The sequence below is a fragment of the Pygocentrus nattereri genome, chromosome 20 (assembly GCF_015220715.1).
Source record: "Pygocentrus nattereri isolate fPygNat1 chromosome 20, fPygNat1.pri, whole genome shotgun sequence".
Taxonomy (NCBI): Eukaryota; Metazoa; Chordata; class Actinopteri; order Characiformes; family Serrasalmidae; genus Pygocentrus; species Pygocentrus nattereri.
This window is the reverse complement of record NC_051230.1, coordinates 15,492,752-15,515,650: the sequence shown is the minus strand read 5'-3', so window position 1 is coordinate 15,515,650 and position 22,899 is coordinate 15,492,752. Positions and strand designations below refer to the sequence as shown.

The window sequence follows — 22,899 nt, the reverse complement described above, 5'->3', positions numbered from 1 at the left end:
CCTCTGGAGGCGCGGTTGTTAGGCTTGTTCACTCCGTGTGTTTCTGCTGCTGCTATAGCGCTGCTGGGAGGAGACGGTCACCCGCTACATCTCCGCCGCTGTCGATTCGGACCAGCGGGTCTCTATGAGTTCCCCTGGCTTGCTTTCTCCGATGGTATCACTCTTAACCGACGGATTTCTAAAGTTGGATTGCTGATATAGCATCAAGTCTACGGTACGCAGATACAGTGCTGTGCTAGCGAAGATAACCGAGCTCTTTTCGGCACACTCTTACTGCTGTTATTGTCCGTTTAGCTTTAGCGTGCTCACTGTAAGATAAACTAGCCTGCAAAACGCTAGCAGTTTGCTGGGTTTAACGAGCAGGTTAACGTTATTAATACTACGGACTAGCAGTATTTCCCCTGTCTACCTTAACTAACTAACACGGTTAGTTAGGTTACTTTAGGTAGTTGGTTAACGCTAACACTCTTTATTCACCTGGCAACGTCCAGTGGTCGTTTATTGTCGGTGCGCATAGTCTTGCATATAAGGTTAAAATTTCTGCGAAAATGGGGCAACATGCAAGCTAGTATTATCAATTTAAGGCTAAATAACGTTAACTTGGTTTTTATGCAGCCATGCTAACTAGCTGTTCGGCTAACAAAGTGATTTCATTCAGAGTCTTGAGTTCTAGTTTCAGGCTATTAGCTGACTAGACACCTGGCTGGCCAGTTAGCCTGGGCGACATGATTAGCTTAACTAGCGTTAAGCTAACGTTCATCGCAAATTAGCTAGTTAGCTAGCTAGTTACTAGTCCACTTCACTGGAATTTCATCTTTTAAAATACTGTTTATCCGTAAGTCGGTATACCTTTGTGAAATTTGTATCATTTGGTTTGTTCAACTAGCTTGATAGATAGGATAGCTGGGTTAGCTAGCTAGCTAGCTGGCTAATCTAGCTGAATAGTCTATTTGCATATCGCTGTGGTAGCGTTAGCTAACCGACACCAGTAACGTTATTATCCCATACAGAAACGCTGCTTTACCTACGTGGATCCGTTATTCTATATAAAGAATGGAGATGGAAGTCAAGTTCTTCTGAGACAGTAAAAAAGGGCAGTGTGCTAACGTTTTGGACAATCGTTTGTTGTAGGCAGTGGCCTCAGGATGGACGTGGACTTGGGTGCTGGAGGGGACAGCACCCGGAGAAAGATGGACACGACATGCGAGGCGTTGGAGGTTACACCGCTGGAAATGTACGATTCAGCGAGGGCAAAAATCGCGGCCAACTTACGTTGGCTATTTGCTAAAGCTTACGGAATCGGTAAGCTATTTTCTGTCATCTCAGTTAGCATACGGCCTTGATTCATATCCAAGCTGAGTGGTTAAGAAATGACACGACTGGCAGCCAAGACTTGAGTATGCTAACTAGTCAGCCGCAGAAGTAGATTGTGTTTTAGAATCCATGTAAAATGCATGAGATCAGCGTCGTCTTTACTTGTTGCTGAGTTAACCAAGTTTCTATGACTGCTTATTTTCTCTGTCATCATATCTTCATTGCATAATAACATAGCTATCTCAGAATACATCCAGTCTACCATATTTGGTCACCATAACAGATGGAAAGCCCTTTCTTTATACTAAATTGTTGTAGACATTCCTTTTGGTCACATGGTTTTTACAGTTATTATTTCCAAACCGGTCCTAAGCCATCAGTGGGTTAACTGGGTCAATGCAGGCAAAGTTCAGGATGTGAGCGTAACAGTAGCTTCTGTCCACTGATTCAGAACTTGGCAGTTAGGATCAACAGCATTAGTTACATTTGCAAAGCTCATGATGAAAATTTAGCAAGTGATGTGGAAGTACAGTCTCCCAGTAGCTCACTAGCTGCATTTCAGGCCTGTTGAATGCATTTGTACTTCTCTAACAAGTACAGAGGGAACATAAGTCTATGTGCGAAAGATGTTCAGTTTATGGCACCTATTCAGTTAATTTCACTCCATTATAGTGATCGTGGTTGCATAGAATTAGTACCTGACCACAGTGCATTTTGTGTTGTTTTTTGTTTTTTGTTTGTTTGTTTTTAGCCTTGGAATAGTTATGGCTTTAAGAAATTTCCATCAGGCTGATGTAGTGCAGTGAAATGAGGCTGAGAGGCCATTTCCTCTATCAGTAATTATGGTGTTTGACTTTTGCAAGTATCCAAGATTGTATATACAAGCAGAGGAGGAGGAGGGGCAATTTTGTCCATAGTAGATTAAGGATCCCTGACTTAATAAACCTTGTTATTCCTAATTCCTCATATTAGCCTCACGGTGAGTGAGTCAATCTAACAACTCTTTAAAAACTTGGATGCAGTCTTATTTATGCTACTAAATAAATAACATAGTCAGAAGTTTGCAGTTCTTTTTGAAATGGTTGTTGCTAATCTGATGTTGTCTGTATGGAAAATCAGATTGTTGTTTACTACAATTTGTAGATCCAAACTCTTGAAGTCTGTTGACCCTTCTGTTGCCCTCTTGTAAATTTAACACGGCAGTGTGACTCTCTCTGCACTAACTCTGGACTACAGCATTAACCAGCAGCACTGTTGCACAGAGTATATTTTTAGTTCTTTTCCTGGCACTGGACAACACAGGTCTGTTATACACAGGCAGAGCAGAGCTTGGGCAAATGTCACTGCAGGCATTAGACATTGATTTCTTGCTATTTTCAACACAGATGGAAGTTTGAGTAGGGTAAACCTTTTCTAAAGTCAGTAGTGTTTCATGGTCTGTGGACACATTAAACAATAGGTTTGTATTAAGCTTGTGCATATGAGTCCCACTGCAGCACTGTGTTCAAGTCTTCACCATGGAAAGTGGATCCTGTGGCTAGTGTACTCAAGCATGTTATGATTACAGCTAGTCCCATGCTGTACAGTGAAGGGGAGCTCTCTGTTATCACTGGCTAGGAAACCTTTAGTCTCTGAGACAGCTGACCTAATTCCACTCAAGACGTGGTTTCTCTGTTTATCAATAATTAATTTGTGTTGAAGTTAGTGATGGTTGTGTCGGCTGTATTTGTTATTATGGTGTGTGGCAATAACTATGTTTTCAGGTTTCAGGGCACAGTTTATGGTTTTGAGGTCAAGATTCAACACAATATTTGATATTTTGTGTGAAGATGTCTTCATGCTGCAGACATTGTATGTTAAACAGATTGGTTTAGTCATGGCAAATGAAATTCGCAAACTCTAGAACTTATAAGAGGGAAAAAATTAGTAATTGAAGTAGGGATGTGTCTAGCTAAAACCTTTCTCCCCTTTGCGCTGATAGCATCACCAAGATAACAATTGTTAACAATATTTCAGCTAAAGGTGGCAAATTAAAGACCCTCTGAAGAGACCTGAGGGGCTTATCCGTGATGCAGTGTAAGTTTTTTGAATTTCCGAAACTGTAGTTAAAATACAGTATCTTGTTGCTTTCCCAAAAGTTGCGTTTCTCTTTATTTTTTTTTCTCAAAAGTCCTCTTCTTCCAAACAAAAAGAGTGCTATTTTTTATCTTTAATGCTGCAAGCCATGCCTGCAATTTATAGCCTTAGACTAACATTGATTCCCCATGATGGCCAGGTTGTGCTGTTATGCATACATGACCCTAATCTTTTTGAGCATGTAAAATGGTAATTGGCGTCCATGCAGATGATGAATTTGCTATCCTCCTATGCTAGTCTATTCTTCCTTTTAAGGGTTTTTAAAATCCGGGCCAAGTATACTGAACTGTTTGGCTGCTGGGGGATGGTTGAGAGCTTGCTGATGCAGCAGGAGTCTTTTATAATTTTTTTTTAATGTTTGAGAGGGGCTGATCTTAAAGCTGTTTCATGCACTGTATTTCTTGGCTGTCTGACAAGTGGACAATGGCTGAAACGCTGCTCATGAAGCTGTGGGATTTTGTTGTTCACATTGACAAGACTGACCACTGACCTTAGACAAGTTACATGGGGAAAATTGAGTGCAGTCGATTTTTAATGACCTTTTGCTAAAATACTTTATTTTGTATTGTCACTGCAAAAAAAGAAAAAAAAATAGTAGCTATGCGATTTGTCATTCATGCCTTGTTTAGGTTCTTGTATACCAGCTCTTTACTATGTCCCATGTACATGTCAGACAAGCAGGCAGGAAGCAAAGCATTTTTTTTTACATGGTACACCAGAGGGGTCAGGTGTTTGTACATGCATGCATGAGGGCTAATTGGTACCATCAGAAATGCAGCAGAATGGTACCCTTGGATCTGGTTGTTATTTGTGCTTCTGGGAGGAGGAAGATGGTGCCATGCCATGCAAAGTGAAGGGCAGTTTTGGCTTAATTTCAGTTACATATTTGAATGGTATGTTTGCAGCCAGACCCCACTTGCCACAGCTCATCGGTAACAACGTGGGATCTCTAAAACATGAAGCATGGCAGCACGACTTTGTTTTCATACCCTCACTTGGTTTGGTAACCCTTACAGATCAGCAATCCCCCAGCCAGTCAGGAAAACAAGGCATGGCTCAGTCTCAGTGATTTAATCATTCACATAGTGCTATATGCATTGGCTCTCAATCTGTCCTCACATGGAACTACCTGTTATTTATGGCTCCCCAGTTGCACCCTGTGATCTCTGACTTAATTTACCTTGGAGCCTAAATGCTGCTCTACTTGGAAAATTGGATACTGTTTCAGTGGGACAATAATCAGTATCTTAACTGCTTTATGCTTCCTTGACATCTGATAACCTTTTCAACTGCTTCTGTTTCTAATTTTTTCCGTTTCCTCCTTTTAGATCATATCCCTGAGGACCTGCGGGACCCTTTCTACACCGACCAGTATGACCAGGAGCATATAAAACCCCCCGTGATCCGACTCTTGCTGTCCTGTGAGCTCTATTGTCGTGTATGTTGCCTCATCCTCAAAGGAGACCAGGTGGCCTCTCTTCAGTCCCATCAGTCGGTCATTCAGGCCCTGTCCCGGAAAGGCATCTACGTTATGGAGGGTGATGACACGCCTGTCACAGAGGCGGACCTCACTTGTCAGCCCATTAAAATGGTGAGCATGAAGAGAGTTGAGTGCAGCTGAAATGCTGGGTCGAATGCTTTTGAATGGATTTTTTTCAGCATTTGTTGTACTGCAAAACCACTGAAACTCATGAGTGAGATGTAACATACTTTAGTTAGAAGACTTGGCAGGAAATGTGGAGTTACACTGTCAGGATATATGCTGCAATCTGAGGAACTCTTCCTGTTCTAGATGCCTTATCTGCAAACTGACAAGGCAGACAAAAGAAAACTTGTGTGTGTATCTCCTGAATCTCTTTAGCCCAGTAGTGCGTATCCACCACCTTTGTGCAAAACCTCAAAGCAGGAGCTTCTACTAAAACTAGAGAACAAGGGAATGGCATTGATTTCCATCTGTTTTTCAGCCTGCAGCAATCTTCTGCTTTAGTGAAAGGAAATTGAAAGTGTTGGTGATTCAGCACTGTCCACCCACTTGTGGTTTTATCCCTTTACATGCAAATGTTTCTCATTTAGCCCACACCCTATGCAAGGCTTTGTGGAGTGTAATGCATATCAACCTGTTTGACAACCTAATTGTTCCAAGGTGTGTGTGTGTGTGTGACTGAATGATATTTGCTTTGTATGGACACCAGGGATACAAGTTGCACAAGCACAATTATCACATACAGTCAAGGTCAGTTTGCCTACAGCATAACTCGCTGAGCTTTCATTGGGTTGCTTTAAGAGAACACACAGACCCATTAGGCTGGTACGCTACTGCTAATAGTGGCATGGTTGCAGGCAAGCAAGAGCAGCTTTCCAGACACAGAAAAAAAAGTCTGCACAAGTGAGCAAATATTGCCTGTGAAGCTGCTATTAACTTACAGACTCAGAAGGTCACAGGTTTTAGTCACAGACTATGATTTTTGCAAAGACTGGGGATCTTGCAGGGTCACTATTTGCAAGACTGCAACTAGATTTTTGGAGATTATTTCCTGCACCTGGAGGAAATTTATAAGTGGTACAAATGGGGAAATTAATAAGTGGTACAAATGAGAAGAAATGCTGGGCATTCGAAGATCTGGGGCTCAGCCTGGTTCATTGTAGAGCTGAATAATCTGGCACATCACTCAGTATTTTTAATGAACCTGTAAAATGTGCAGTTACTTTTTAACTTAACATAAAAATGAAAGCGATTCAGCATTGTTGATTGGGTGTTGTGAGCTATAAGTGTAAAAGAGCTAAAAAAGAAACAAAGGGGGGGGGGGGGGGGGGCATCTTCAGTAATGCCATTCTTAAAGACTTCTACACATTTCCTTAAGTCACTGTTACAGGCTCAGCGAATTTAAGATGAAAACAGACAGTTTACATTCTTAGGTTAGTATGATTATTTGTTTAAAATGGAGCACATTTGCCTTTTTTTAAACACAAAGATTTCAAGCACTCATGCATGCATTTTCTGACTTGCACTTGTTTAGTATAAGGCCGGCATTAGTCATGATTCACAGCAGCTTTCTTCAGTGACTTCTCTCCAGTAGCAATGCATCAGTATTGTTACTGGTATTGGGTATCAGTCCAGTACTGTGATCCTGTACTCATAATCTTGCAAATTGTTGTTGAACAACACAGATGAGGGCAAAAACTACTGTACAGCTGTACAGAAGTGCTTCTTTGATGTGAAACAAAACCCACTCTTCTCCGCTGCAATGTTGCTCACTCCAAGGCCGTGTTAAATAAAATTGCATAGCCAGCTAATGCTTTATTTTATATGTGGTTTTAGTTTGGTAAAATCACACTTGTAGCACATAGATATATTCTTGTTAAAATAGTTAAATGGTTTAAGCTTACTGTGTTAATTTAGCTGCTGTTACTGTAGTCTACATTTATAAAGGTGATGTATGAAATTCTCTTTTGATTTTTAACCGCATTGATGGAACCACATCAGTAAGCCAAAGTTAATGATATGGTGGGGAAAGATGTTTCATGTGAGGAAGCCTGCTCCAAGCATGACCCTAGTAAAAATAGCACTGCTATAAGAATGTTTTGAAGCCAGACAGTATATCAGGGTGGAGATGGGACATGGAGAATACTTTTAAAGAAATTCACAGAATCCTTTGTGACAGGGGTTCCACTGTTTTTTTTTTTGTTGTTGTTTTTTTTTGTTTGTTTTTGTTTTTTTTTTTTGTTTTTTTTCTTTCTTTTTCTCCAAAAATTCTGCAAAGCTAGATTAAGATGTAAGCAAAGCTATCCAGAGTAGTTTAATGTGCCATTCTAGAGAATCTTTGCAAGCAGTGTGTGTGTGTGTGTGTGTGTGTGTATGTATGTATGTATGTATGTATGTATGTATGTATATATATATATATATATATATATATATATATATATATATATATATATATATATATATATATATATATATATATATATATATATATATATCCTCCTGTTCCTCCTGAGACATGGGGTGACTACATTACTCTAGCCATAGATCACTTTGGTCTAAAGACATGCTTAAATATCACCAGGTTGCGACCAGCATTTTGCCTCCTTTGAGCATTATGAACTAACCAGATGTTATACAGTGTTTTGGGGGTATTTGCCAGTCAATTTAAGACCTATTGATCAGCTATTGACTTTCAGCTAGCCTGTTGAAGTTGTATAAAAGCCTAATGCAATTATGTAACTGCTCATTAATTCCATTTGATTCTGCTTCCTATTTTGTTCTCATCCTCACTGCTGGTTTGTTCATTACTTTGATAACATTTTTGGGATTGTTTCAGAACGATATTGATGAGGCAGTGTCTATAGCAATGCACAATAATATTGGAATAATAATTTCTCTGCAATGCTAATCTAGATAAATGTAATCCATATCTCTAGTTTTTGTAGTTGTTTGTCTATCAACATTTGCAAATATGTATGCGAAAAATACTGAATATTGGCATTAGTCTACAATTCCCATATTAGTGCCACACTAATTTTTGACTCTCACTTGTCATGTTCACAGTTTTACCTTATATAGTCTCCTAGCTTGGTAAGGGCCCTGAGGGCTCCCTGGGTAGTCAAACCTGCTGTGATTTTACTGTTGTTACCCTGGCAACCAGCCATCTCCATAGCCATGCTCCTCTGTCAGCTGATTTGTCAAGATGTCTTGCTCATTGTCAGGATCAAGCGCTAATCTCCCAGAAATGCAGCATTAAGCAGGCCCATACAGTTGTCTGGAGTAGAGGCCCAATCCAACTGGAGTGCGCTGTTTGTGCAACCTAGAGAGAAGAAGAAGCCAGTGCATGACTGGGCAAGGGGTTTCCATGGTAACAGGAGGGGCTTTGTGGTGGAGCTGATGCCTGCAGACAGTCTAGCTCTGGGAGTGAGGCAGTGATCAGCTACACACACCCTCAGAGAAAGAAAGGTTAAAGGACTGGTCTCGTGTGTTTATGTTTGGGGGGTTGTAGAACAAAAGCTATAGACTGTTCATGTATTAGTGTTCTGATTTTGTCATTAATGAATAAAAATGTGTAGAAAATAAACATAGTAAAATGATTTTAGTGCACTACAGTATCTGCAGCAAAAACTAGCTCCCTCAACAACAGATAATGGTTGATTTATTTATTTATTTATTTATTTATTGTAGTTAATTGTTGTACTTTGCCTCTTGTGTTTGATTGGTTTATTTATTGTGGGTGTTTTTTTATTATTATTTATTACATTATTACATTACATTTAGCAGATGCTTTTATCCAAAGCGACTTACAAATAATGTGGTACATAGAACACACAGAACATTTATATATTTATTTATGGCTAAAGAAGCTGCTACAGGACCTTCTTTTTAGCTTCTGTTGCGCTGCTGTATTCTGCATATTGAGCAGTTTACCAGTGGTCTCAAACCTGTGGTGGAGAAGTAATTGGGCATTGACCTCCTTTTGATAGTGTTTTTATTGCTTCTTACTTTATTTTTTCTTATTTTATTTGTAATAGCTTAGATTTTGGCCCTTTTTCCCTCAAAATCTTTTCTCCCTATTTTCTCTTTTGGGCAAAAACTGAAAGTGCCATTTTTAACTATTATAGCAAGAATTTCTAATGACTGAAATTTTAGTGCTTCTCTCATTTTAAGGATAACATTCTGGGATAAAGTTATTGCTTCTAAAATCTGAGCTCACGTTCACTTTTTGAGTGTCATAGCCATTAGTTGGTATTTTGTTTGTCATTTGTTAATGAGAGCCTGACCTTAATTGGGCTAAATAGGATTACATCCACCAAGAACAGAATGTTTGGTGTTAATTTGGGTTGTTTGTGGCCCAGTTACTATGCTCAACTTACAAGAACAGCATTGAGGTTTTTTTTTTTTTTTTTCAAGGCTGCTCTTGTTGGATCTGTCTTGTATTTAACTATCAGAGCATACCATCCATATAACCTGAATTACTTTAGAATTCAATTGTGAGCTCTTGTCTATGAATATTTTGTGCCTCTGTGGTCATATGTATTCAACAGAGTAGTGTCATGGCTTGCCTGAGAGCTCCTTGTTTGTTTTTGTTTTTTATGGAATATGATCTGAGTGTGTGAGAGGAGATGCTCCACATTAGTGTGAAATCTAATAAATCCAGTTTTTCTGAACTTGTCTTATAGAGCTCCCACATGCCCATGATTGATGCCCTGATGATGGCCTACACAGTGGAGATGATCAGCATTGAGAAGGTGGTGACTTGTGTCAAACGCTTCTCCACATTCAGTGCCTCAAAGGAGCTCCCCTTTGATCTGGAGGATGCCATGATCTTCTGGATTAACAAGGTGAGTGCCTGAGTATTTGTCAACACACAAGAAGGTTTCAGTGTAAAGCTATTTGTCTTTGCAAATTACTTTTAAGTTTTGCAAAGCAGTGATTGGGATTTATTAGTACATATGTAGTATTCCAGTGTGTTGAGAATTGAGTAGTTATTGCTATGCTTTGTAAATGTGTTTTGGATGTGCACAGATAAAGATTGAAATTGGATAGACAAACCTGGAGAGAGTAATACTGTTTTAAGTATAATTTTTCCACAGGGAAATTTGTTCAGATAAACCAGAGATTAAATGTTCATTTCTAATATTAAACAAACGTGCACTAGCTTACTTGTGTTGAGTAACTATATGGAACGGATTAAAGTAGTTTTACATGAGAAGGTGGGGTAATATAATTTAACCTTTTAGTACAGAATGTCTGTAATGTTTATGACCATTTCACACAGGATATGAAACCTTTGTCAATTACAAGGATGGTGATATGTAATTGTTTCATGCATTCTTGACACCTGAAAAGTTCACTGCACAGTACTTCTGTCTGTATGCAAGCAGATTATGTCTAAACATAATTTAATTGGAATTGTTTGTCTATAATGGTTTAATATAATATATATATTAAACCCAGTACAGCAAACATTCACCATTGTTAGCTTGGTGCTTATATAACATTACAAAACTGCACAGACAGGCTAGCAGAAATTTGCATTATTATAGTGGTGGTGATGTCTTGTAGAAACAGGCAATTAAAAAAAAATATTATGTGATGCACTGTTGCATTTTCTCACACAGCTAACCTTAACTAACAGTAGATAGTGAAGTGACATCAATTTGGTTAACTTACAAGTAGGTTTTTGCCATGTGCTTATTATATTTCAGGATAATTTTTCTTCAGTGCAGCATGAAGCAAGTGTTGTCATCAGAGCACTGTTAACATTGGTTAACTGGTTTGCATATAACTGATTGTGATATAGATTCGTACTCCTGTATTGATCTGCTCCATACTGTCCTGGAGTAGAGTTGAAGCAGAGGGGGCAATACAGAGGCTGAACTGAACACAGTAATGGTTATTTTGACCATTTATTGAAAAGGGGTAGAGTTATTTATATGCTTTGTTAAATAGTAGGTAAAAGCTAGAATCGTATGCTAGAACATGTCTGTAAAAGGTATTTACATGGACTGAAATAAAATGTTAATTACATCACTCTACCTCCCCATGTAAAACTAATTCCATTCAAAGTACTTCAGTCTGGGGTTATTTCTAAACTTCATATGTGTATAAAAATAAAAGGATATGTCTCTTTCCCCCTACTGGATCTTTTTGAGCCAAGGCCAGAGAAAGCTGCCAATACAAACAGATTGTGTAGAGCCTGGAAAAGGTAATCCATGCATGGCCTTCTGATAAAATCTCTGTGGTCTCCAGGTGAACCTGAAAATGAGAGAGATCACAGAAAAGGAACACAAAGTAAAGCAGCATCTGCTGGATTCACCTAGCCACCAGAAGGTATCATTATTTTAAGCTTTTAATTTAAATTTTCATGACAGTTTTTCTTTTTGGTAACTTTAAAGGAGGTACAGTGCTGGAATATGTTAATATCAGAGCAATATCAGATAGCCTTTTGTCTCATTGGACTATGTTGGCGTACAGCCTAAAATCTCTTCACTGTATCACAGAGAATAGATTGCATATGAAAGTTCTCCAGTAGCACCAGTCCCTTTCCCTCTGTCTCTTTCTCTTTGGAGCCTGCTAGCGGTGTCAGTTCTGTTTCTTCTCTGACCGTACATTCCTGTCTGCTCCCCCTCCTGTCTCTCTCCCTTTAACCTCCTCCTCCCTTGCTACTTGGATAGTCTCCCTCAAAGTGGTATTGGAAGCTAGTACCTGTAAGTTGGCTGCCAGTGTAATCGTCTCCACCGCTGCACGCATTAGTATGTGTTGATGTGTGCGCACATACCTCACCATCCAGGCCACGCTTCTTTTGGCTTTGCAGTGAATTACAGTGGGAACTTCTAATGCCCAATGGCTCACGTTGTCCAATAATCTCTGAACAATCTCCCTTTCACTCCCCTAAGCCCACGCAGTATGAGCTAACACATTCCTGTGTGTGTGTGTGTGTGTGTGTGTGTGTGTGTGAGAGAGAGAGACGGGGATGTATGAGAAACTGTTTGTTTGAACCCTCATTGTGGCGCCCCAGCTTTAACCCTTTTCTTTATTTCTGTGCTGAAATGTACACGGTAGCCTTCTCTTCTGTCTCCATTTCTTTACAACCTGTCTGTTTTTCATAATGCACTCACTCCTCTCACTTTGCTACATCTGTCCCTCCAGCCTGATCTCATGCTTGTGCTGGCCAATTGCATGCTGGAGCTTGTGAAGTACCCACATGTGGTATGATGCTCCTCCATCCTCCATCTCCATTCTCTACTAATTCCAAACTCATTTCATCCTCTGTATTGTAGCTCTTGCTCTGTGATGTATCTAGCTAGACTTAGCTTGTGTGTGTTTTAGAAAGCTGTTTTAGTAAGCTCACGGATGACTGTTCCTGATCTGGCCTGACTACATTGCCATTGATTGCTTTCTAAAATTGCTGAAATGCTAATTGACGAATTAAAGCATCTCTCAATGGAATGGACAGCCTTGATTAATTTTTCATGTAGAAAATATTGTGTATCTTTTGTAAGTTTTCAATGCTGTTGTCTTGTCAGTTGCTCTGGGTGTTATTCAATAAACTTTGTCTTTAAAAAAAGAAAAGAAAAGAAAAGGAAAAAAAAAGAAAGGGGAAAAAAAGACATACAAGAAATATGTCCATGTATTGTATTGTCTTATTGCCTTGGCTTGAATTTTGTAGAACTTTTTTATGTATAATTTACTAATAACAGATTCTTATAAGCTAGATGCTTTAGGTAGTCATATTAATACTATGAACATTAAATTCCTTTTTTTTATTATTATAATTATTAAAAATAATAATATAAATAATATAATAATAAAATTATTATTATAAAAATCACTTATGAAAAAATTGTGTATTTGAAAGAGGCATATACACTTCTAGGTGCATCTAGAATGTCAAATCTGGATTGTTTTAGCTGAATTCATTAGCCAAGCCACTTGGACCATTGTATCCTCTCACGTGTTCAGGTGCGCTACCGGCGGGAGCACGCCTCGGGCCGCCAGCTACCCCATTTCCCCCTTTTGGAAGATCTGATGAGGGACGTGTGTGATGGTGCTGCCCTGCTGACTGTGGTCCACTACTACTGCCCTGAGTTGATGAAGCTTGATGGTAGGCATTCTACAGTGTTATTTAAATCTGATTCAGCTGTGTGTTGCAGAGCTGTCTTCCCTGGTTCCTTTTGTCCTGCCCATTTATCCACAGGCTTTGGTATTTGTGCTTAGTATATGATCGGTGTAAAAAAAAAGAAAAATCAAGGATCTAAAAATGGAAAATGGATGCCATGTCCATTTTTGTTTACTGTAACATTTCCTGCCTGTTCATACCATTGGTTATTGTTTTCACCTTAGTGCTTATTTTCCCCATCTGTGCAGCTTTTGTAGCTGTTTGGAAGTTTTGGTTGCAAGTAGTTTAACTGTTAAGTAAATATTGGCTTCAAGTGCTGCCTTGTATATATTTCATAAATGTCACTAACCAAGCACATTAGAAAACTTGTTTGCTCACCTGATCTTTCCTATCACGTGTAGATATTTGCCTGAAGGAGGTCACCTCAATAGCAGACAGCTTGTATAATATACAGCTATTGAAAGAGTTTGCCAACGAGTACCTCAATAGAGGTTTCTATTTAACACTAGAAGACATGCTGTATGCACCTCTTGTGCTCAAGGTAAGAAATGAAATGCATATCTCCTTCCTCCTTTGTCAAATGTGTTTTTGCATAGGCCCATGTGAAACACTCATCCTCTAATATTTTATTCCTCCAAATTCTTTACTCAGCACAATGTGATGGTATTCATTGCTGAACTTTTTTGGTGGTTTGAGATTGTGAAACCTGAGTTTGTCCAACCAAGAGATGTCCAGGAATTCAAGGATGGTGAGATGATGATGATGTTGTTGTTGTTGTTGTTGTTGTTGTTGTTGTTGTTGTTGTTGTTGTTTGTTTGTTTGTTTGTTTGTTTGTATTATTATTATTATTATCGTTGTTGTTATTATTCATACTTTTCAAATGTTTAGTTCTCCTGTGTTCACTATTTCTTTATTGATTGATTGTGTTTTTGTCACCAAATTCAGGGACTGTCCTCAACAAATTGACAGCTGCCCACAGTGCCTACTAGTGGTTGTATTAGTCATCTAGTCTATGCAACCCCTAAAGGACACACCCTTAACTTTTTCAGATATCTTATTATATCCAGTTATACCCATAAAGCTGTGACCTAGTTGGTGCTTGGCTAATGTGCATCACACTTAATCTTAATGTTTTTCAGAATCATTGTTTTATTTATATATCTAATGATTTAACCAATGTCCCCCACACAGCAAGAGCAATGACTCAGTCCAAGAGTTCCCGGCCCTCTGTGCCCATCTCTAATGCTACCAAGCGGAGCTTCCTGGTTTCACCTGGCGTTGCTGATCCTTCTCACCCTGTCCCAAACAGTCCAGAAGTGTGTAACAGGTACTTCCTGCACCCTGAGGAATCTGATCATTTGTAAGTCTTAAAAGCCCTCCTTTCCTTCATGCAAAAGCTTTCATCTGAACATTTTTTATAGTGTATCAAAGTTGATGTTTTTTGTGCGGTTGGCAGACAGTTTTGCCTTTTTTCCTATGTCAGCAGGTCTGCAAGCTTTTTGAAAAAGCATTATGTAAAATGTTGAAACAATGTTCTGTTGTATTTAGACCTTTTGTGTCAAAATGTGACCAGAATTATAGGATTGTGATGATTGTGAGGTGTGTTAATGAGGTCTTGGAGAAATATTTAATGACTGGTATTTGGGGTCATGTAGCTTTTTCTCAGTTTTTAAAAACATACTTTATTACTTGTGATCTTTTTGGGTTTGATGAAGCCCGTGAAGGTTTTACTGGGTCAGTCCGACAGCATAATGCCTGCAGGGAGTTTACTTCCCTGTATGACTTAATAGGGAATAGTGTTGCTTTTTTTTGTGGCAGGCCTCAGTGCAGTGCCGGGAGCTTGGAAAAACATTTGCATGAAATTGATTGAATGATCCTGATTTCTTGGTCTAGACTGTAGGTTTTTGGTGGAATTACAGGTTGAGAGGTTTACATTTAACTAATGGCATTAATTAGGGCAGTCATTCCTAACACTGCTTGTCTATATTTCTCCAGCCACATGGAAAATGCATAGTGTCAGTTAAGATTAAATTTGGCACTCCAGTAGACTTGAATGTCATTTGCCCTGATTTTTGTGTTATGGAAGCCTGCCAACAGTGCCCACTGCTTTCTGTTTCAGTAACAAGGGGAGTTCCAGCTTTAGCCCTTCACATCCACTCCTGCCTCTGAGACAGAGGCAGCAGAAAGCTCAGCAAGGAGAGGATGCTTCAGGTAAGACTCTAAAAACACAAGCTATCCATATATACATGCTTTTGTAAAACTGTTTTAGCTTTTCCATGTTTGACTGGCAAACTAACAGGAAATAAGCTATGGTCTGTGTACAAGAAGAGCTGCACTGGTTGATCACATTGTCTTGTGCTTTCTTAACAGCCTGTCGAAATCGATCAAATTCACTCACACAAGAAAGTCGGGGGTCTGTGGCTTGGTCAGACAAAAGACAGAGGTACAGGAAAGTGTATTCTGTATTGTTGTGGTTTTACTTTACATTAATTGAGTGTTCATTGTTAATTATTTGATCCACATTTGACTTGTTTCAACTGTAATTTGAACTAGGCCATTGTCCCAGCTGAATCGCTACGTTCTCCACTGTGCCACGGATAGCGATGCAGACTTGGCCTCAGGCGACAGTGCTAGTCTGACGTGCTCCATCAGTGAGGACAGCCTAGCCTCCACTGTCACACCCAAGCATCAGAGCCATCCAAGCCAGGGTGGTATTCGGCGGGTCAATGGTCATGGGCTGTTGGGAAATGTCAACATGGATGAGGATGTGATGGTAACCGTTATCAGGGCAGAGTCATCAAAGAATGACAGTACTTTAGCAAACTGTGGGGAACTAGAGTGCCAATCTGCCACCCCTGCTGCTAAAACAAGCACCTGGGCAAGGCAAGAGGAAGCCAGTGCAGATTCCCGAACTGCCAGTTTCTATCTGGAGCCATTGATGCCTGCTGTCCTGAAACCAGCAAAAGAAAAGTCCATATGCCTGAACAAGGAAGAAGAGTCTGGGGAATCAAGACAGCGTGGAATAGGACGGAGAGTTGGTGGAGGAGATGGACCCAGTTCCTCAGCTAGGCGAAGACCTCCGCACAGCCTTAACCGAACCTTCAATGCTGGCTCCAGTTCTGAGCTTGAAATAACTTCTGAGCCCAAATCCAATGACTCTGTGCCTCCAGCTCCTGGGCAGACTCAAGCCTTCAGACCCATGGTCACCAGCAGCGTTGAGCCCCCTGCTGAACAGTCTTCAGGGTTTTACCTGCATTCTTCTGTGCCTGAGGACAAGAGGCCTGTCCAGGCCTGGGGCATTCTGCCTGACTCTGATACAGAGACTGTGGAGACAATTGAAGAGCAGGATGCAGAACTAACCAAAGAGCTGCATCCACAAAAGAGGCAGTTGTATGAAGAGGATGTGGAATCGGCAAAGCTGCGAGAGGACATGAACGTAAAGGAGCATGAAGATAAGGATGAAGGAAGCAGGTGCTCTAGCCCTGGTCTCAGTGTTCAGTCACAGGTGAGCAGTGTGGCAAGTGGCAGTGTGCGAATGACCAGTTTTGCGGAACGGAAAATGCAGAAGTTTGGCAGTAATCAAGACATCCGCTCTAGCACCAGCAGCTCGCAAAGGACCACGCCGGATGGCTCAGAGAGCTGCACTATTCCCCTTACCTCCTGGAGGATGAAGAGGGACCAGAGTCCTATACAGCAGGGCAAGGACAATGTAAATATGCTGGCTTCAGAACTTGTGCAACTGCACATGCAGCTTGAAGAAAAACGCCGCGCCATCGAAACACAAAAGAAGAAGATGGAGGTCTTGTGTGCTAGGCAAAGGCTCAAACTTGGGAAAGCTGCCTTTCTTCACATTGTTAAAAAAGGGAAGAGTGACACGCTCCCTCAGCCCCTGAAAACAGATCACTTGAAAGATAACCAGAAGCTTAATGGGGAAAAAGAGAAGTCCTCAAAAGATGACTCCTGTCTTGATGCAATGAGGGATGGAGAGAAAGGCACTGAAGAGCCAGAGAAGGCATCCCTTGAATGGGATAGTGCAGCTGCCATGCCCCCTAGTGCCTTAGATGTAGATGAGGAAATAGACCTCAATGAGTGTAACCGCTCCATAGAAATGCTCAATGATGCTATCAGCAGCATTCAGCAGCAGATGATGCAGCTGTCACTCCAGCAGGACCTCCTCATGAAACAGAACATCCAGTCCCCACCAGGTGCTGCCCCACCGCCTAATGGTGACCATGGAATTTTATCTGAACCAAAGGTCCGAGCTGCTATCCATTTTGTGGAGCCAAGTGGCAGCCCTGTAGTCCGGAAGCCCCCAAAGCTTAGCTCAGCCCGCTCCCGCTCCAAACCGTCTGAGCTGAAGTTGTCGAAGGAGCACAGCAAAGGGCAGAAAGTATCTACCCCTACTCCTGTTGACAGTCCTACTGCTAGAGCCAGTCCAGGGGGCAGGACCCCCAGAGCGGACTATGAGACAGTCACCCAGGATGAGGGGACCCTGAAGAACACTGCCTTCCATCTTCATGATGAGGCCAACTTGCGTAGTGTCTCACGGGAGCCAAGTTCTATGGCCCTGGGAGTGACGTTTAATGAAGATGTGTCTAGTACAGCAAGGGACCCTGATGCAACCTTTGACAGTTGTCCTCAGGGTGAAAAGGCCTTGTCTGAGGACAGCACAAAGAGCAAGGCTAATCTAATAGAAGTGGATTTATCAGACTTGGCAGCCCAGTCAGATGATGGAAGTTCCAACACGTTAGACGTCACCACAGATGTAGTAGATGGAGAAAAGAAAACGGGCATGGGCTTCTTCTTCAAGGTATAGGCTTGTGTTCCATTCCACCCTAGATAAAATGAAATGATGCTGAAAATGTTTCATGTGTTCTTTTGAATATTTTTGGGCTACAGGATGAACAGAAGGCTGAGGATGAAATGGCCAAAAAGCGGGCCGCATTTCTTCTGAAACAACAGAAGAAGGCAGAGGAGGCTCGGCTCCGCAAGCAGCAGCTAGAGATGGAGAGCGAGCTTAAGAGGGATGAAGCCAGGTACTGCAAACTTCTGTAGTGCCTCACACCACTTATGCATATTGCCACTGCTAGCCTCATTTCTCCAATGGTACCAGAGAAGGAAAAACATTTTTCATGAGTAATGGAAGTTAATGTTTTTTTTTTTTTTTGTTTGGCTTTAACAAACAAGTAATTTTGTAGCATTACTGTGGGTTTTTTCAGCATAAAATTTTAATACAATGCAAATGGAGTTTTAAAATTATGTTTAAAAAAAAAAAAACAGTTGGAGAACTTTTTTGCAAAGGAGAGAATACATGACCTGATCAAACCGGAAGGTGATAAAATGGCTCTGAATGATGGACTGATGAAAATCCATGGCTATAACCACAGTTCAGAATGCTGAATCGAAAGCCACATAAAAGTTGACAATAGATAAAAGCAGTTCACATAAACTTGCTAAAATTTACTAATGATGCATACTGAAATACAGTATGTGTTGCATAGTCCGACATCCTCAACAACAGACAACAGTTGGTCATTGAATTTCAGTGAATTCAAGGAAATATTACTTTACATGTTGGCATGGTTGTTGAATTATTTTTTTTTTTTGGTAATTTTTTAAAAAACTTGCTCTGCTTAGCATTGGCTTGCCCCTAAGGACTTTCCTGTTTGCCTCTGTTTTTCTGTTCGCATAATGTGAGGTGTCAGTTTTTTTTCAAGTGCTATCAAATCTGCAATAGAGAAGTGGATGTTATACCCTCTTTTTATAGTTGATCAATGATTACAAATCGCTGTGATAATGTAGACACAGTGAAATAGTTCCACACAGCTGACCTTTTCACTTTTGATTTGCTGCTTAATGGTGCATTACCATTAAAATAATTTGTCTGAAAGGCTTACAACTCGACACATTGTTGTAGCCATAAGGAATCTTTGGATTTTCACTCGAAATATTCAGCTGTCTTTTTCTTTTGGCCCTCAAAGTTTCAGTGGTGAAAATCTTGCATTCCATAGCTGTTCTGTTGATGAATGAATGTAGGATAGCCAATATAATGATAATAATATCATGGTAACCTATTCCCAAAACATTACATTTGGTATGTATATTGAAATTGGAATTGTACTCTGGTCAAACATCTTGTTCAAGGTGTTGGAGTCAAGTCCAACAGATTATTATAGAAGAATGGCTTCTGATGTGCAAAAATGCTTCTTTTAATGACTTCTTAGACATGTTAAAAATGTATGGCACAATTGTAAAGGAAAACCAAATTTTTCCAGGCGGAAAGCTGAAGAGGATCGGATGAGAAAGGAAGAAGAGAAAGCGAGACGAGAGTTAATAAAGCAAGAATACCTGCGAAGGAAACAGCAAGAGATGTTTGAGGAACAGGAACAGCCCAAGCCTAAACCCAAACCGAAGCCCAAGAAACAAAGACCGAAGTCTGTGTTGAGGGAAGAGCGTTCTACTGACACACTCCCAAAATGTTCCCCTGCCAGTAAGCATCCTTGCTGTTGCTCTTTGGAAGAGTTAAATAAATTAGAACAATTCTAGTTAAGATCCTTAACTAACTCCCAAATACATGTGATTCATATAGTTTTGCTAAACTGTGTTAATGCCAAATCTGGTTTAATTAGGGGGGCTCTTTATTAATTATTGCACATTTAATGGTAAGTTTTATGTTTTAATTATTTCCTCTTCCCAGATGAGAACCTTGCCAGCGCCCAGTCTGGCTCTAATCTCTCACTGGCCTCTGTGGCCACCACTGAGGCAGACAGTGTTAACTCAGGGGGTGCAGGATCTCAGCGGTAAGCTATGCACATGTGTGGCTGTGCCTGTGTAGTTTTAATTAATGTCCAAAATCAATCCACTAATCCAGACGGTGACCTCTAAATGTAGCTGAACACTATTGCTCTTATTGGCGTGTTCTTTCCATGAACAGGGGGGAATCGGTAGAGTCATTTTCTGGTTTCAGTCGAACTACAGAGCGGGACTGGGACAACGGCTCGACTGCGTCTTCCATTACTTCGACATCTATGGCAGAATATACTGGTAAGATATCTCCCCTTGTATTTGTAGAATAAATTGAACAATTTTATAGATGGACTGTAGGTTTCCATTAACATTTTTGCCAGCTTATTCTGATGTATCAAATAAAAAAGGCTTGTTGGAAATGTGCTTAAAAAACAACAAAATTCAGATAGTTGTGTGCTCAATTGAGGTGGCAAAATTTTTTGAGAATATAGAGAAATGTGATCAATTACAATGGATTACAATGGAAATGTATTTGCTAAATAAAATACGTGGGGGAAAAATGAATAGAATAGTTGTTGGACTGACTAATAAACTTATTAATGAACATTTCCTGAGCTGTTTCCATGCCCATGCTTGCCAGTGTGTTCTGTCTCTGTGCTCTTACGATATAACATATAGCCATATAGCAATGACAAGTTGTTCAACATTAAAGATTCTTCTGTAAACCCACTCCACATTTCTCAGAAGTGTTTTTACAAATGTGAGAGTTTTATTCTATTGAACAGAGATTAAAGGTTTTTGCGATATCTGTTATTCAGCTGGATGGAAACCATGCTGTTATCCCCTTTAACATTTCATATGCTGAAAAGGATATTCTATTTATTTAAAAGGATATTTTTTATTTATTTAATTTTACTCACATTTTAAAATTTTATTTATTTAACCCCCCCACCACAGGGCCTAAACTTTTCAAGGAGCCAAGTGCAAAGTCTAATAAGCCGATAATCCACAATGCCATCTCTCATTGCTGCTTGGCAGGGAAAGTAAATGAACCACAGAAGAACTCCATCCTTGAGGTTTGTTACCTTCCTAAAGCTTCGGCTTGAAAATGAGTCACTGCTATTATACTTCACATTACAGAAATGTATGTGTTGCATCCTCCAGTGCAGCGTATATGTGACCAAGTAGGCTGGATCTTCTGAGAAATAATTAGCTTGCATTTGTTTGCAGGAACTTGAGAAGTGTGAATCGAACCACTTGATGATTCTTTTCCGTGATGGAGGCTGCCAGTTCCGGGCGCTTTACTCGTACTTCCCAGACACAGAGGAAATTCACAAACTCACTGGAACAGGGCCTAAGAGTATCACCAAGAAGATGATTGACAAACTGTACAAGTACAGCTCTGACCGCAAGCAGTTCACTGTCATACCTGCCAAGACTATATCTGTCAGTGTTGATGCCCTGACGATCCACAATCACCTTTGGCAGGCCAAGAGGCCCGCGGTGCCAAAGAAGAGTGGAAAGTGAAGTCCAACACATTTTGTGGGAGCTGTAGTCAAGAGGTGCTCATATGTGCTTACTGTAATTACAGAAAGACCACAGAAGTGTCCACAATCAACTTCTTTCCGCTTGTGCTGTAATGAAACAATGGCTATGTGTGAATGAATGTGAGTGAACGGACAGACGGCCAACATGCTCTTCACTTGGTCTATTTGGGGTTTGTCCTCTATCTGCAGCCTGTGGCATTTTTTATTGATTGAGTTCTTGTTACTTGAAATCTTTTTCAGTTTGGCAACTCACTTGCAGCAGAGCTTTTGTCTCTGATGGGCAGAGGTGTTGTCTCTTTTCTGTAAAACAGACTGAGAGACTGCTGCATCTAAGCAAGGTCTGCTGCATCTGAAGATCATAACCCAAAAATTCATGTAGAAAGGTATTTGCCGATTTTGCCTTTTTTTTTTTTTTTTTTTTTTTCGTCCCCAAAAAACATGCTGCTCTGAACTGTCTCCTCTGTGTCACTGGGACAATCCCAGTCATACGTATTGTTGGCCTTCACGCATCGTGGTACTATCGTCTATTTATTCAGCGCTTTAAAAGCAAATCATTTGTAGCACTGGTGTATAGACCTGCAATGGACCTTTTAAATAGGGAATGGAATAGGCTTTGGTACATGTCTCGGATGCTCTTGTTTTGCTACTATTCTAATGGTAGAGGTAGTGATTTCTCCACTGGACAGCCGTGTCCTGTAAAATGGTGCACTCATGATCATGTTTTAGTGCTTTTATCATGCAATGTAACCATGAGTGATGTCGGCTCTGGAGCTTTGTCTCTCATGCAAAAGAGCAGCATGCTCTGTTCTGAAGAGTGTCGCTGTAAACGGTTTGAATGACAGTATTTAATATATTCATAATCGGTTACTTCCTTTGCAGTTGCTGTCTAATTATTTACCTGTGTTTAAAACATTCCTTCGAGACAGGAAGAAAAAAAGTGTCAACACTGCCACATCTTTGTTTTAAATGTTTGAAAAAAAAAAAAAACACTGAAGCCTTGAGTTTGGTGTCAAGAACAAAATAGTGTTGCACATGCACTTTAACTTTCATACACTTAGTTAGAGAAGGAAGCGGTAGACTATTGTGCTTATAAAGTAATGGCATAAAGTGGTTCAACTGCATATGACACTTCCAAAACAACTTTAAACATACACTAAGATTTAACACTGATGAGCAAACTATTGGCCCCTAAAAGGCTCTTAAACTACTGTTTTCCAAAAAGTAGACAATAGATTTGTAGATTAATAAGTTGTTGCATTTGTTTACTTTCTAAGAGCGGTTTTGTATGTTGTCTGTTTATTTATATATATATATATATATATATATATATATATATATATATATATATATATATATAAACTAAAAGATTGTACTGATGTTGGTCACAGTTCTTTAAAAAAAAAAAAACACTGTACTTTTCATGCTTGGTCATTTTACTTTCTTCACATACCATTATTTATTTTAAACAAAAGCACTGAAAATTTAATAAATAATTAAATAAACTCATTTTCATCATTTGGTTTATCATGCTCTTTTTTATTATTTGC

General features: G+C 39.9%; 1 protein-coding gene across 3 annotated transcripts; it reads left to right on the top strand.

Annotated features, from left to right (window-relative positions):
- The first annotated feature begins 31 nt into the window (after positions 1-31).
- camsap1b (calmodulin regulated spectrin-associated protein 1b) lies at positions 32-22,375 on the top strand. 3 transcript variants are annotated; one of them, XM_017691011.2, is made up of 19 exons: positions 32-214; positions 1,132-1,302; positions 4,779-5,041; positions 9,616-9,777; positions 11,189-11,269; positions 11,614-11,646; positions 12,902-13,043; positions 13,460-13,599; positions 13,710-13,806; positions 14,250-14,385; positions 15,178-15,269; positions 15,429-15,501; positions 15,612-17,868; positions 17,958-18,094; positions 19,334-19,548; positions 19,756-19,858; positions 19,993-20,102; positions 20,763-20,881; positions 21,036-22,375. In XM_017691011.2, exons 2-19 carry the CDS (start codon positions 1,146-1,148, stop codon positions 21,330-21,332), a joined length of 4,614 nt encoding a protein of 1,537 aa, XP_017546500.1. In that variant the 5' UTR covers positions 32-214; positions 1,132-1,145; the 3' UTR covers positions 21,333-22,375. The 3 variants fall into 3 exon arrangements, with proteins under 3 accessions (XP_017546500.1, XP_017546498.1, XP_017546499.1); XM_017691009.2 differs by having other exon boundaries at positions 14,250-14,418; XM_017691010.2 differs by lacking the exon at positions 11,614-11,646 and having other exon boundaries at positions 14,250-14,418.
- The last annotated feature ends 524 nt before the right edge of the window (positions 22,376-22,899 follow it).

Bases quoted from the DNA above. Each gene is read 5' to 3' on its own strand.
- camsap1b (XM_017691009.2), top strand. From the start codon at position 1,146: ATGGACGTGGACTTGGGTGCTGGAGGGGACAGCACCCGGAGAAAGATG. The intron at 15,502-15,611 runs GTACAGGAAAGT...AATTTGAACTAG, and splicing joins TGGTCAGACAAAAGACAGAG to GCCATTGTCCCAGCTGAATC. The intron at 19,859-19,992 runs GTAAGCTATGCA...TTCCATGAACAG, and splicing joins GGGGGTGCAGGATCTCAGCG to GGGGGAATCGGTAGAGTCAT.